At 40.6% G+C, this 12435-nt stretch overlaps 1 protein-coding gene across 5 annotated transcripts in view; it reads right to left on the reverse strand.

The window, feature by feature from the left end:
- The window catches only part of CCDC125 (coiled-coil domain containing 125), a 33812-nt gene that overhangs the window by 18242 nt on the left and 3135 nt on the right, over nt 1-12435 (reverse strand). For 2 of the 5 annotated variants that reach the window (XM_067031075.1, XM_067031074.1), the window contains exons 2-8: nt 10095-10175; nt 7674-8023; nt 4870-4928; nt 3270-3356; nt 2232-2309; nt 1936-1974; nt 1482-1567 (exon numbers count right to left, since the gene is read on the reverse strand). In XM_067031075.1, coding sequence (XP_066887176.1) covers nt 1482-1567; nt 1936-1974; nt 2232-2309; nt 3270-3356; nt 4870-4928; nt 7674-7983 — 659 coding nt within the window. In that variant the 5' untranslated portion in view covers nt 7984-8023; nt 10095-10175. The remainder of the gene's footprint in view (nt 1-1481; nt 1568-1935; nt 1975-2231; nt 2310-3269; nt 3357-4869; nt 4929-7673; nt 8024-10094; nt 10176-12435) is intronic. The other 3 variants (XM_059062562.2, XM_059062559.2, XM_067031076.1) reach the window with 2 other exon arrangements.

Here is a 12435-nt window from a genome sequence, read left to right on the forward strand (position 1 = left end):
AAAACTTTTTTTTGGGAAAAACTCTTTTTTACAGTAAAATGCCAACATACAAATGTAGAAGGAATAAGGGAATTAGAAAATTACCATTTGGCAACCATTGTAGTAATAATTGCTTCAGGTGGAATATCAGTGGATATACAAACGAGTGGGTGAAAAGTCTGATGAGTCACAGTATATTTACATAATTTTCAAGTATCTCTCCACAAGATGCTTCTTAATTACAAGGGGAAAAATAGTGACTTAGTAGTGGAGAATGAGGGCAGACACCATACCTTAACCAAGTGATAAAGATTCACATCCTGGGAATAGGACAAATCAGCATCACATGCCTCCTGATATGATGCAGTAAGAATACATTGCTTCAGTGGTAATATTGCCCAAAATGCATAATCCAATTCAATCCAGAAGCATCAGATACCCTGATTGTAGGATATTCTATAAAATAATGGGCCTGTCTGCCTCAAAAAAATGTAAAGGTTATGAAAGATAAACACTGAAGAACTGTTTCAGATTAAAGGAGACTAAAATTTAGACATGACAACCAAATGCAACATGTGCTTCTGGACTGGTCCTGAACAGGGGAAATTGTTTTTGCTCTAAGAACATTATTAAGATAGTTGGTAATATAAAGAAGGTCTGCACATTAAATAATAGTACTGGGTTAAGGTCTTGATTTTTATAACTATATTATGTTATAAATGAGGACATCCCTTTAAAAAAAAATACAAACTGAAGTATTTAGAGTAATGGGACCCTATATATGCAAAATGGTTCAGAAAACATTACCTCTATATTTACGTACTTAACTACAAAGAGAGCGAAAGAAAGGAAAAAAGAATGATAAAGTGTGGTAAAGAGTTAAAATTTGGAGAATCTTGGTGAAAGATATATAGGAGTTGTTCTATTCTTACAACTTTTCTGTAAGTCTTCAATTATCTCAAATTAAAAGTTAAGAAGTAATAAATTTTAAAATTAGGTACTAAAGCCATCTATAACCCCATATACCAAATCAATTTCTCAGTGATTAAATTATAGCATATTCATAAGGTCAAAGTTATTAAATAAATTCACACTAATACAAGAGTCACTCAAAAGACTTTGAAAAAACAGTGCAAGGCTAAAATAACTTGGGAAACATGGCTCTTAAACTGTATTTTTATATACAGTTTATACTAGTTTTTAAAAAAAGAAAATTAACAGTAACAGTAAAATATGGAACTGGTAAGTGGGTAAGCAAAATGAATCTTATTTTTTATTTTTTTTTGGCTGTGCCATGTGGCTTGCAGGATCTTAGTTCCCCGACCAGGGATTGAACCCGGGCCATGGCAATGAAAGCACCAAGTCCTAACCACTGGACAACCAGGGAATTCCCTGAATTTTATAATTAGCGTGCTCAAAAAAGAAGAAAGCCTAAGCTACATTTGAATTATACACGGTTTAAAAATTTCCAAAGAAAAATTATGGAATAATAATATACAAACCTGTCATATTTTTGGATCCAAGATTCCTCTATATTTTTAAATCTACTGCGATCAAATTCTATTTCCCATTGCAAGACATTGATTTCCTATAGAAAAAAATAGCACTTTCAAGGAAATTACTACAAATAAATCATTTCATGACTTATGAATATCTGAAATAAATCATTTAGTCACTTTACAGAAATAGGTTAAAAACAAAAAATTAATTACTGCTCAAAAAGAGTCTATGACATTTGTAAACACATATGACATGCCTCTTTAGCACTCAAAAAGCTTTGCTGAAGCTTAATTATAGGGAACATTTCAAATTTGCTGGCCTGAACCTAGATTTCTCATTGCCCCCAACCCATGCAGACCCCAACATATACTCCTGGAAGTCTGAGCCCAGGACACTCCCACCAAAGGAGAGTAAAACAGGAATAGGAATATGACCATCAAGGAGATTCCTAACTACCTTTTCAGTGAAGATGAGATGGTCAGAAAGAAGCAGGCTCTGCAGGGCAAGCAGAAGAAGAAAAATAGGAAAAGAAGAAAAACAGGAAGTGTCAACTTAGTAGGCTTAGCCCATGTTACAATCTGTTTTGGATTATAAGCTCCAAAAGGGAAGGGACTGTATGAAGTTGAAGTACACCTAGCAGAGGGTATACACAAATGACATATCCACTGGTAAGGTGATTTTTAAGAGAATTCTATTTGAAAGCTTATTGAACTGAACAAGTCTATGCTATACGCTATTATGTGGTCAAATACCTTCTCCAAGGATCTCTTTTGTTCCACAGTTTTTTGAAGTACTGCCTGGGTATGACTTGTGGCTTTGCCAAATACTGCCTAAGAAAAATAAAGACTGTATCAGTATAAATTAAATTTCCAATCACCTTTATATGCAAGGTAAAGTTCACATTTTTATTTTAAGACAGTAGAAAATTACCTTGAGATGAGATTCCCACAGAGACCTTTTGTATAGAGTTTCATAGTTCAAAAGTCAGAAGATCTTGGTTTGGTTCTTTCCCAATGAACGTGAGAATGAATGAACGGATTTCGCACATAAAGACATGTACGTGAACATTCATAGCAGCATTATTCATAATAGCCCAAAATAGCTATCAACTGGTAAATGGATAAACAAAATGTGGCATATCTATACAATGGAATATTATTTGGCAATAAAAAAGGAAGAAAGCACTGACACATGCTACAACATGCATGAACCTTAAAAATATGCTAACTATAAGAATCCAGGGGCAAAAGAATCTAGACATATACTGTATGATTCTACTTATGAAATAAAAAAGGCAAAGCTATAAAGCAGAAAGTAGATGAGTGGTGGCTGGGGATGGGAATGGGAATAACTGCTAATGGGTAAGAGGTTCCTTTTTTGGGGTGATGGAAATGTTCTAAATTAAGTTGTGATGATAGTTACACAATTCTAAGTTTAGTAAAAATAAACTGTATGCTTAAAATGAGTGAAATTCATGACATTAAGTTATATCTTAATAAAGCTGTTTTAAAAATCTATAGCTCAAAAAGAAATAAACAACTATATTAAACACTGTTGCCTTTATTTTAAAAGCTAAAACCAGGGAGTTCCCTGGTGGTCTAGTGTTCAGGATTCGGCACTTTCACTGCCATGGCCCGGGTTCAATCCCTGGTTGGGGAACTGAGATCCGGCAAGCCGCGCAGCATGGCCCAAAATATAAAAATAAAATAAAATTTAAAAAATTAAAGATAAAACCATACTACCTATCATTGGAATGTATACCTGATGAAAGTGTAAAAGTAACTTCTTACATTGCTTTGAAGAATTCTCAATGCTTCCTCTTTACCTTCAAGTTGTCTTTGAGATGCCTCAAGTTCAGTTTTCAAAATTTCTACCTCCTGAGGAGAAAAACACAAGTAGTCTTCCTATCTGTGAGATATGCAAACCCAAATGATCAATTTAGACAGTTTACATTTAAGCTCAATATTCACTTTGACTCAAAGTGCTCTGACCGGGCTTCCCTGGTGGCGCAGTCGTTGAGAGTCCGCCTGCCAATGCAGGGGACACGGGTTCGTGCCCCGGTCCGGGAAGATCCCACATGCCGTGGAGTGGCTAGGCCTGTGAGCCATGGCCACTGAGCCTGTGCTTCCGGAGCCTGTGCTCCGCAACGGGAGAGGCCACAACAGTGTGAGGCCCGCATACCAAAAAAAAAAAAGTGCTCTGACCTTACAAAATGAGGTTGGAAATTCCTCCAGGCTTTATAAGTGGACCAGAGAGGCTAAAACTGAGATGCTCGCTGTCAGGTGCCAGTTATGACTAGAAGCCCAAATCTTTTGCTTTTACCTATCTAGGCCACACACACAGTTAATAATTTGGAGAAAAAGCTTTAGACCACATAAAATAAGAACATGATCGGCTACACAGCTACAGTAGCTATTATAGGTAGAACTGTGCCCTCCACCCCAAAAGATATGTTCAAGTCCTAACCCCTGGTACCAAAAATTCGACCTTATTTGGAAATAGGGTCTTTGCAGATGTAATTAATGTCATACTAGATCAGAGTAGGCCTCAATCCAATGACTGGTGTGACGCAGCTACAAGCCAAAGGGTGTTGGCGGCAACCACCAGAAGCTAGGAGGGGGTAAAGGATTCTCCTCTAGACCCTTCAGAGGGAACATGGCCCACCCACATCTTGATTTCAGACCTCTAGCCTCCATAATGAGACAGAATCGATCTGCTCTTTTAAGACACCAGTTTGTCAGGACAGCCCTAGGAAACTAGTAGAGTAGCGATCACCAGAAGAGATACAGATGCACACTAAGGCACTTCCCTGGCGGTCCAGCGGTTAAGACCCCATGCGTCCACTGCAGGGGGCCTGAGGTTTGACCTCTGGTCAGGAAACTAAGATCCCACATGCTGCGGCCAAAAAAACCCCAAAAAACAAACAAAGAAAAAAACAAATGCACACTAAGATGGGCTTTCTGTTCCTGAAACGACAAGCACCCTCAGAGAAACTCCAACTCCCAGCAAGAGGGATGGTCTCCTCAGACCCCCTGGGGTACTTCCTAGTCCTCTGACTTCAAAGAGGTTCCATTAGGTAGGTTATTTCAAGTCGCACATACTGGGAAGACAGATGGAAGGGAGTGATTATTTTCTCGAGGAGGAGATTAGAGAAATAAGTTGGAAAGGAGAACAGGAGGGCATGTTTATATGAACAGCCTTTCTAAGAGATGAGGAGACGAAGCCACCAAGATGTGGAGGCCAGCTGGAAGCTATGAGCTTGACAGTGTGGCTCGAGAATATCTGGAAAGCCAACAGCTGCCTTCCATACCATGTTAGTGATACTTACACAAAATATCTATCAGTGGACTTTATTCACATGAGAATTTGTATGTTAGCCAGAGTACCTACCTCTAAAGTTTCATGAAGACGTTGCCTTAATTCCACATTTGACAACTCTGAATTAGAATCTATTGGAGGGAAAAAAAATTAAATATTTTCTTTAGCTAGTTAAATATGGGACACTTGTTTACAAAATATCAAATACAGCCTCTCCCTAAACTGAAATGAGAAAATAACTGTAATAAACCAAATGATGATAAAAACAGATAGCTTAAAACATTCCACAAATGAAAAGACACATACTTTTGAATCAAAAGACTCTTTAAAAAAAGGACTCTAAAATAAAACTGTTGTTAATGAATTGGTTACTTACTACATCCAAACACAATATTAATGAATGTTGGTGAGTAAAGTAAATAAATTTTGGTGTTTGGCTTAGGCCTGATCAACATCGTGATATGAATATCTAAGAAATAACCTGAATTTAATTTCTTTCCAAGGAGAATCACTATAAGTCTCCAGTAACTTCAATTATTCTCTCCTTAATGGGATCGATCAACTGAGACATTAATCTGGGCTTCCCAGGAACTTCATTTACATTGCAGTTTCACTGGCAATAGAAAAACATTGAAGTGATAAATTATAGCAAGAGAACAGGAAGTAAAAAGAAGCAAAAAAAATTTAGAAAGAATATTTTAAGGGACATTAAAAATTTCTCAAAACAATTCTTTTCTTTGCTATTCTGAACTTTCATCAACATGACAGTAACCAAGGGAAAACCTAAGTCATGTTTTTACTCTGATAATTCAGGGTTCCAGTGAGGGACAAAAGTGACATTGGGGAACTTCCCTGGCAGGTCCAGTGCAGGGGGCATGGGTTCAATCCCTGGTCAGGGAACTAAGATCCTGAATGCAGCATGGTACGGCCAAAAATTTAAAAATAAATAAAAATTTTAAAAAAGTAACACTGGGTTGACAATGACAAGTTCTATTCTATTAACACCTGTGGTAGGCAGAATAATGGCCCCCAAAGATGTCCACATCTTAATCCCAGACCCTGTGAATACCCAGCAAAAAGGATTTTGCAGGTGTGATTAAATACTTGGAGATAGGAGACTATCCTGGATTACCCAGGTCCTTATAAATGAAAGAAGGAGGCAGGGGAGTCAGTATCAGCATGAGGCTGCGGGAGAAGTGGCTGTGAAGACGGAGGAAGGGTACCACGGCCAGGGAAGGCAGCCTCTAGAAGGTGGAAAAGGCAAGGGAGTGGGTTCTCCCCTAGAGCCTCCAGAAGGGAGGCAGCCACGCCAACACCGCGATTTTAGTCCAGTGAAACCTGTGTTGGATTTTTGACCTACAGAACTGTAAGAGAATAAAACTTACGTTGTTTTAAACCATCACATTTCTGGTAATTTGGAAACTGCCTATTAGCAAGAGGAAACTAACACAACATTCTTACCTAGAATCAAGTCAACTTTGATAAAAAGACAAAAGTCCATAACTCAAAAAAAAAAATAGGAGCTCATACCATTACTATTACTTCTTGTTTATATCCCAGTAGTTTCCTCACATTTTTGTAAAGGCATCTTAGCATAATGTTCAATTTTCAACATCTTGCTTGCAAAACAGCATCCATCCTCTATGCATGATAAGGACTTGGAAGAAAAATATATACATAATCCCATCCTAATTTCAAGGAGGATTTTGAGGGACAGAGATCGATCCCCAGCTGCACCATGTTTTTATAAATCTGAAATGTTTCTTTTTTTTTTTTTTTTCCTGCGGTACGCGGGCCTCTCACTGCCGTGGCCTCTCCCGTTGCGGAGCACAGGCTCCAGACGCACAGGCTCAGCGGCCATGGCTCACGGGCCCAGCCGCTCCGCGGCATGTGGGATCTTCCTGGACCGGGGCACGAACCCGTGTCCCCTGCATCGGCAGGCGGACTCTCAACCACTGCGCCACCAGGGAAGCCCTGAAATGTTTCTTAAATTACTTTCATGTTGTTCTAATTGTGTGTGTTCCACTTTGGTGGGGAAGTTTTACAATGTGGATTACAAAAGATTCAGCCACACCAGAGCTGTACCACAGTGCAGGCTGGGACTCGTCCACCAGTTCCGGGTCACTTCATATTGTAACACTCTCTCACAATATGATTCTGAATTTTATTCTCTCCTTAGTGTACAGCACAATTCATTTTTACTTATGATAAATTAATTTTGTTTTGAGAATTTTATGACATCCCTAAAATAACCTGAAGCCTGTGTGTTCTGCCTGTAACATTCCTTCCCCAGATGAGCATCAGGCTTGCAGTGCTCCAATGTCACCTCCTTAGAGAGGCCTCTCTCGACCTGTGCCTCAAACAGCAGCACCCCAGCCCCTCCACTCACTCACTGTCTTTCCACTTACCACTGCCTGATGTTACATAGCTGTTGATTTGCAGGTTTATTTTCTGTCTGCTCTACCAGAATGTGAACTCCATGACATCTGACTATTTTATTTACTGATGTTACTCCCAGAGTCTGGTACTGTCCTGGGCACCTAATAGGTACCCAATAAATGTTTGTTGAATAAGACAAAAAAAGAACAAATGAAGTATACCACTACTTCACAAGAAAAGCAAGGTAAGTAATTACTTATTGATATAACTAACACATATGTATTGATGCAGAATAATTACTGTACTTCACAATTTGTATAATACGTGGAGACAGAAACATCAATTACTTTTACCATCACCAATCAACCTCTAGAGGTGAATAAAGATAAATTTCTAAAATCCACGATGGTGACCCATCTTCATGTGTTGGGAGGCTGACAGCATTGATAAAATCCACAGGGCAGAAAACAGGAGAAAGGATTGCTAGGCATTCTTACCAGTGCTACTTTGTCGGCCATGATAGGGAATCTGGGGTCCTTCCGGGTATGTATCACGCAAGCTCTTATGCTTGGAATACTGAAAAACGGCACTGTTTCTTTCTTCCCCATTTCTTGAAAATGGGGGAGGACTAAAGGTCTCTCCATCTGATCTTTTTCTAGATGTAAATAAATGTGAAACTTGCACTTCATAAATGCCACCGGGCCTTCTTCTGAGGCCATACCCTAAATCGCCTTCTGCCATGTCATCGTCCTCTGCTTCCCAGGCCTGCCCCTCTGCCCCACTCTGCGGCCTCGCCTCCCCGCTCATCAGCCACGTGCCTTCTTTACCGCAGGGATAAACAAGTTATCTGCAGTTAAGAGAAAACAGTAGTTAAAAAGCTGTCAGTATAATCAAAGTTGGGTTTGCCAGGGAAGAAAAGTTCCTTCCTATATTTTGCAGGCACAGCCAGCAATGCACAAGCACACAGATGCCCCTTGCAATCCAACTGAAGCTGTTTAACATTTCAGAACTCTTCGGGTAAGAAAAGATCTGACTCCTTATTTCCAAGGAAATAGGAAAGACTTTTACTGAATCCAATAATCTACTGATCAGGATACAGCAGATCAGGCTTTGCCAAGGAAAAAGAACACACCTGACAAACGAGCTTACAAAGGAAAGGGATCAGTTTTCACAAGCCGAAGAAGAGCTGTATAAAATTCAGAAGAGTCTGAAAACCCAGCTTCCAATGACTAAGGCCATCTTGCCTCTGTGCCTCACAACGCTTTATCTACTTCAGGTGCTCAGGGCCCTTACGCTCTCTCCTAAGGCTCTACTTGGTTCATTTTCTATTTCTGTGCAGATATGATTAGGAGAGGTTTTGTTGGGACAGTGACAGATGGAGGGAAGAAGGTCCCCCCCATCGTCCCTCTCTTTCTCTAACCATGCCACACCTGTGTTCAAAACCCTCCAGTGTTTCTCAGCACAGAGTATAAGTCAAAGCCCTTCCAATGGCGAGGGGCCCCAAGCTCACCTCTGCCCGGTACCCTCGCCCTGGCCTCCCCAGCCTCCCTGGTATTACTGACCAAGCCAGGCATTCCTGCCCCAGAGCTTCAAGTTCCCTCTGCCGGGAACGTTCTTCCCCCAGTCAGATGCACAGCTGGTTCCTCACCTCCTTGGGTCTTTCCTGCAGTGTCACCTTCTCAGTGTGGCCTTTCCTGGCACCCCACCTAAAACTGCCAACTCCTCTTCCCTATCTCACTTCTCTGCTTGATTTTTCTTCTTGGCACCTATGACCTTCTAACATACCCCTCCATATTTTACTCATTTTTTTCAAAGCACACCATTCAAAGGGGGAAAGCAGTACAAATGGGAGCCTAGGGAAGCAGAAGGTGGCTCTGGCCTGCCTGTTACGCTTCTCAAAAGGTAGTGCGACCTGGACGTTTCCTCTACCAGAGCCCAAACCCGCTCCCAAGGGCCCGAAGTGGAATGCAAGCTCCACAGGGTAGAGATTTTGGTCCGTTTGGATCACACTGCATGCCCAGTGCCTACACAGTTATCTAAGACATGATCAGTGCTCAACAGTACTTTTAAATAAATGGAGAAAGGAATAAACAAACAAACTGAGGGACTTCCCTGGCGGTCCAGTGGTTAAGACTCTGCTTCCACTGCAATGGGCACAGGTTTGATTCCTGGTAGAGGAACTAAGGTCCTGCATGCCTCACAGTGCAGCCAAAATAAACAGATACATAGATAGATAAATCAATTAATTAAATAAATAAAACCAATAAACTGAAATACTTGCCTGGGGCGAAAAACAAAACAGCCACCTCTGTAAGGTTCCACACGGATAACCTGGGGCTAACTCCTGGCAACAATGCCCTACAGAGAAATGCCCATCACTGAGCCCCTCCCTCTCCCGTGTGGAGCCCACTGTGGGCACCTACCTGGTAACAGCGGCCACCTGTTGGCTGGAGAGCACCGGAAATGCTCAGCCTTGTCCCTCCAGTACAAGGGCAGTGAAGAGGGACTTTCACCACCAGGCATTTCAAAACAGCTGCTTTGCTGAAGATATTTAGAAATATTTCATCCTTTTCTCAAGACTCTTTTTTTTTTTTTTTTTTAAAAAGGAAAATAAACACATCTGAAATCCTTTCTAAATATCCTGCTGTTTAAGTAATTGCTTACCAGGACATTCAAAAATAATTAAATCTCAGTCTTGTATTTTTGCTGAAGTCTCTCACTTAATCTCCCACTTCTAAAGCCACACAAAGATGCCAAATAAATCTATCATGTTTGAAGGGGTTTCTGTTATTTTTAGGGTCAAGGTACCATACATTTTCAATGTTTAAAAGCAAAGGCCCTTAAAAATTTGAGAGAGATACATCATAAAAGAAGATACCTGAAAAAAAATAAAATAAAATTTTAAAAAAAGAAGATACCTGGAGAGTTCCCCAGTGGCCTAGTGGTTAGGATTCCAGACTTTCACTGCCGGGGCTCGGGTTCGATCCCTGGTCGGGGAACTGAGATCCAGCCATAAGGCGCAGCCAAAAAAAAAAAAAGAAGAAGAAACATAGATGGAAAGAGGCTTCACATCATTCATCAAGGAACTATAGATTACAATTACAAAAAACTACAATGAGATTCCACCACATACCACTGTCAGTTCCAGGTGTTGCCAAGGATGTGGACACCCAAATACACTGATGGCAAGAGTATAAGATGGAACAACCACTGTGAAAAAGTTTGACAGTTTCTTTCAAACAAGTGACCCAACAACTGCATGCTTAAGCTTTACCCATGAGAAATGAAAACGTGTTCATACAAAGATGTGTGCATGAATGTTCACAGTATTATCCAAAAGAGCCAAAAAACTGAAAACAACCCAAATGTCCATCAACAAGAAAATGGACAAACTGTGGTGGTCCACACACAGAATATATTCAGTAATAAATAATAAATTTCTGATATATGCAATAATGTGGATGAATCTTACATTATACTAACAGAAGAACCATGTATTGTATGAAATCCAGGCAAAACAACAGATCAATGGTTACCTGGGGTGGGAAGGTTGGCTTCAAAGGGCATGAGGGAACTTTTCTGGGGTGATGAAAAAGTCTTGTATCCTGACTGGAATGATGGTTTGTCAAAACTCATTAAACCATATACTTACAATGGTACATTTTATTATATGTAAATTATACCTCAATAATATGACATTAAAATATTTTTTTTAAAACAGAAAAAAAAAAAGAGACCTTTTAACTAGATTAGGGGAAAAGATGAGAAGTGTGTTAATCAGCTGTGTCCTCCTAGAAAAGAAAATGATTAAACTGGATGCCTTAAATTGGCAACAACTTGGGCTTCCCTGGTGGCGCAGTGGTTGGGAATCCGCCTGCCAATGCAGGGGACACAGGTTCAAGCCCTGGTCCGGGAAGATCCCACATGCCGCGGAGCGACTAAGCCCGTGCACCACAACTACTGAGCCTGTGCTCTAGAGCCCGCGAGTCACAACTACTGAGCCCACACGTCTAGACCCTGTGCTCTGCAACAAGAGAAGCCACCGCGATGAGAAGCCTGTGCACTGCAATGAAGAGCAGCCCCGGCTCACCACAACTAGAGAAAGCCCATGTGCAACAAGGAAGACCCAACACGGCCAAAAATAAATAATAAATAAATCAATTAATTTTAAAAAATTGGCAACAACTTTTAAGCCATGATCTAATAACAGCTAGCACTTGTTGCTTGCTTTCTGTGTGCTAGGAACTATTCTAAGTGCTCTACTTAGATTATTCTATTTAATCTTCACAAACACTTTACAGACAATACTATTATTGTTTAAGTCTAGACAATTACACTGAAGTACAAGGAGGTTAAATAACATAGCTAAAAAAAGATAGAGCCAGATTCTAAATCTAGACCCCTCATGTCAGAGATACTGTTAGACTCTTATCCACTGCTTTCTATCTTTCAGAGAACTTCAATAAGATTAACATCAGAGTAAACCAAGTTTCTATTATTTATGATATCAAGTAAAACTGAGAGTAAAAGTCTAAAATAGCTAGTTCGGCAACACTCAACAAAGTATATTGGATCCATTTTTTCCCCAAATTTTTATGAAATCATCTTGGTTCCTTTACAAGTTTATTTCCTAAATAAGTTTGTCTAGGGACTTCCCTGGTGGTCCAGTGGGTAGGACTCTGTGCTCCCAATGCAGGGGGCCTGGGTTCGATCCCTGGTTGGGGAACTAGATCCCACACATATGCCACAACTAAGAGTTCACATGCTGCAACTAAGAAGTCTGCATGCCGCAACTAAGGAGCCCTCACGCCGCAAGAAGATCCCACGTGTTGCAACTAAGACCTGGTGCAGCCTAAATAAATAAATAATTTTTAAAAAATGTTTGTCTATTTTTTTTTTTTTTTTTTTGCGGTACGCAGGCCTCTCAACTGTTGTGGCCTCTCCCGTTGCGGAGCGCAGGCGCCGGACGCGGAGACTCAGCGGCCATGGCTCACAGGCCCAGCCGCTCCGCCGCATGTGGGATCTTCCCAGACCGGGGCACGAACCTGCGTCCCCTGCATCGGCAGGTGGATTCTCAACCACTGCGCCACCAGGGAAGCCCAAGTTTGTCTATTTTTATTTGTCAAGGTACATAGGATACTACTTACTGAATCAAAGACTAATCCCTAAGAGGCTGTATTTTACCTCTAGTGCAGATTCCTGCTTATAAATGCAGCCTTCTGCCTCTGTTAAGAAGAGTGTGGTCAGGGTCTGGTAGCC

This window comes from Kogia breviceps, chromosome 4 (assembly GCF_026419965.1).
Source record: "Kogia breviceps isolate mKogBre1 chromosome 4, mKogBre1 haplotype 1, whole genome shotgun sequence".
In the NCBI taxonomy this organism is placed as follows: domain Eukaryota; kingdom Metazoa; phylum Chordata; class Mammalia; order Artiodactyla; family Physeteridae; genus Kogia; species Kogia breviceps.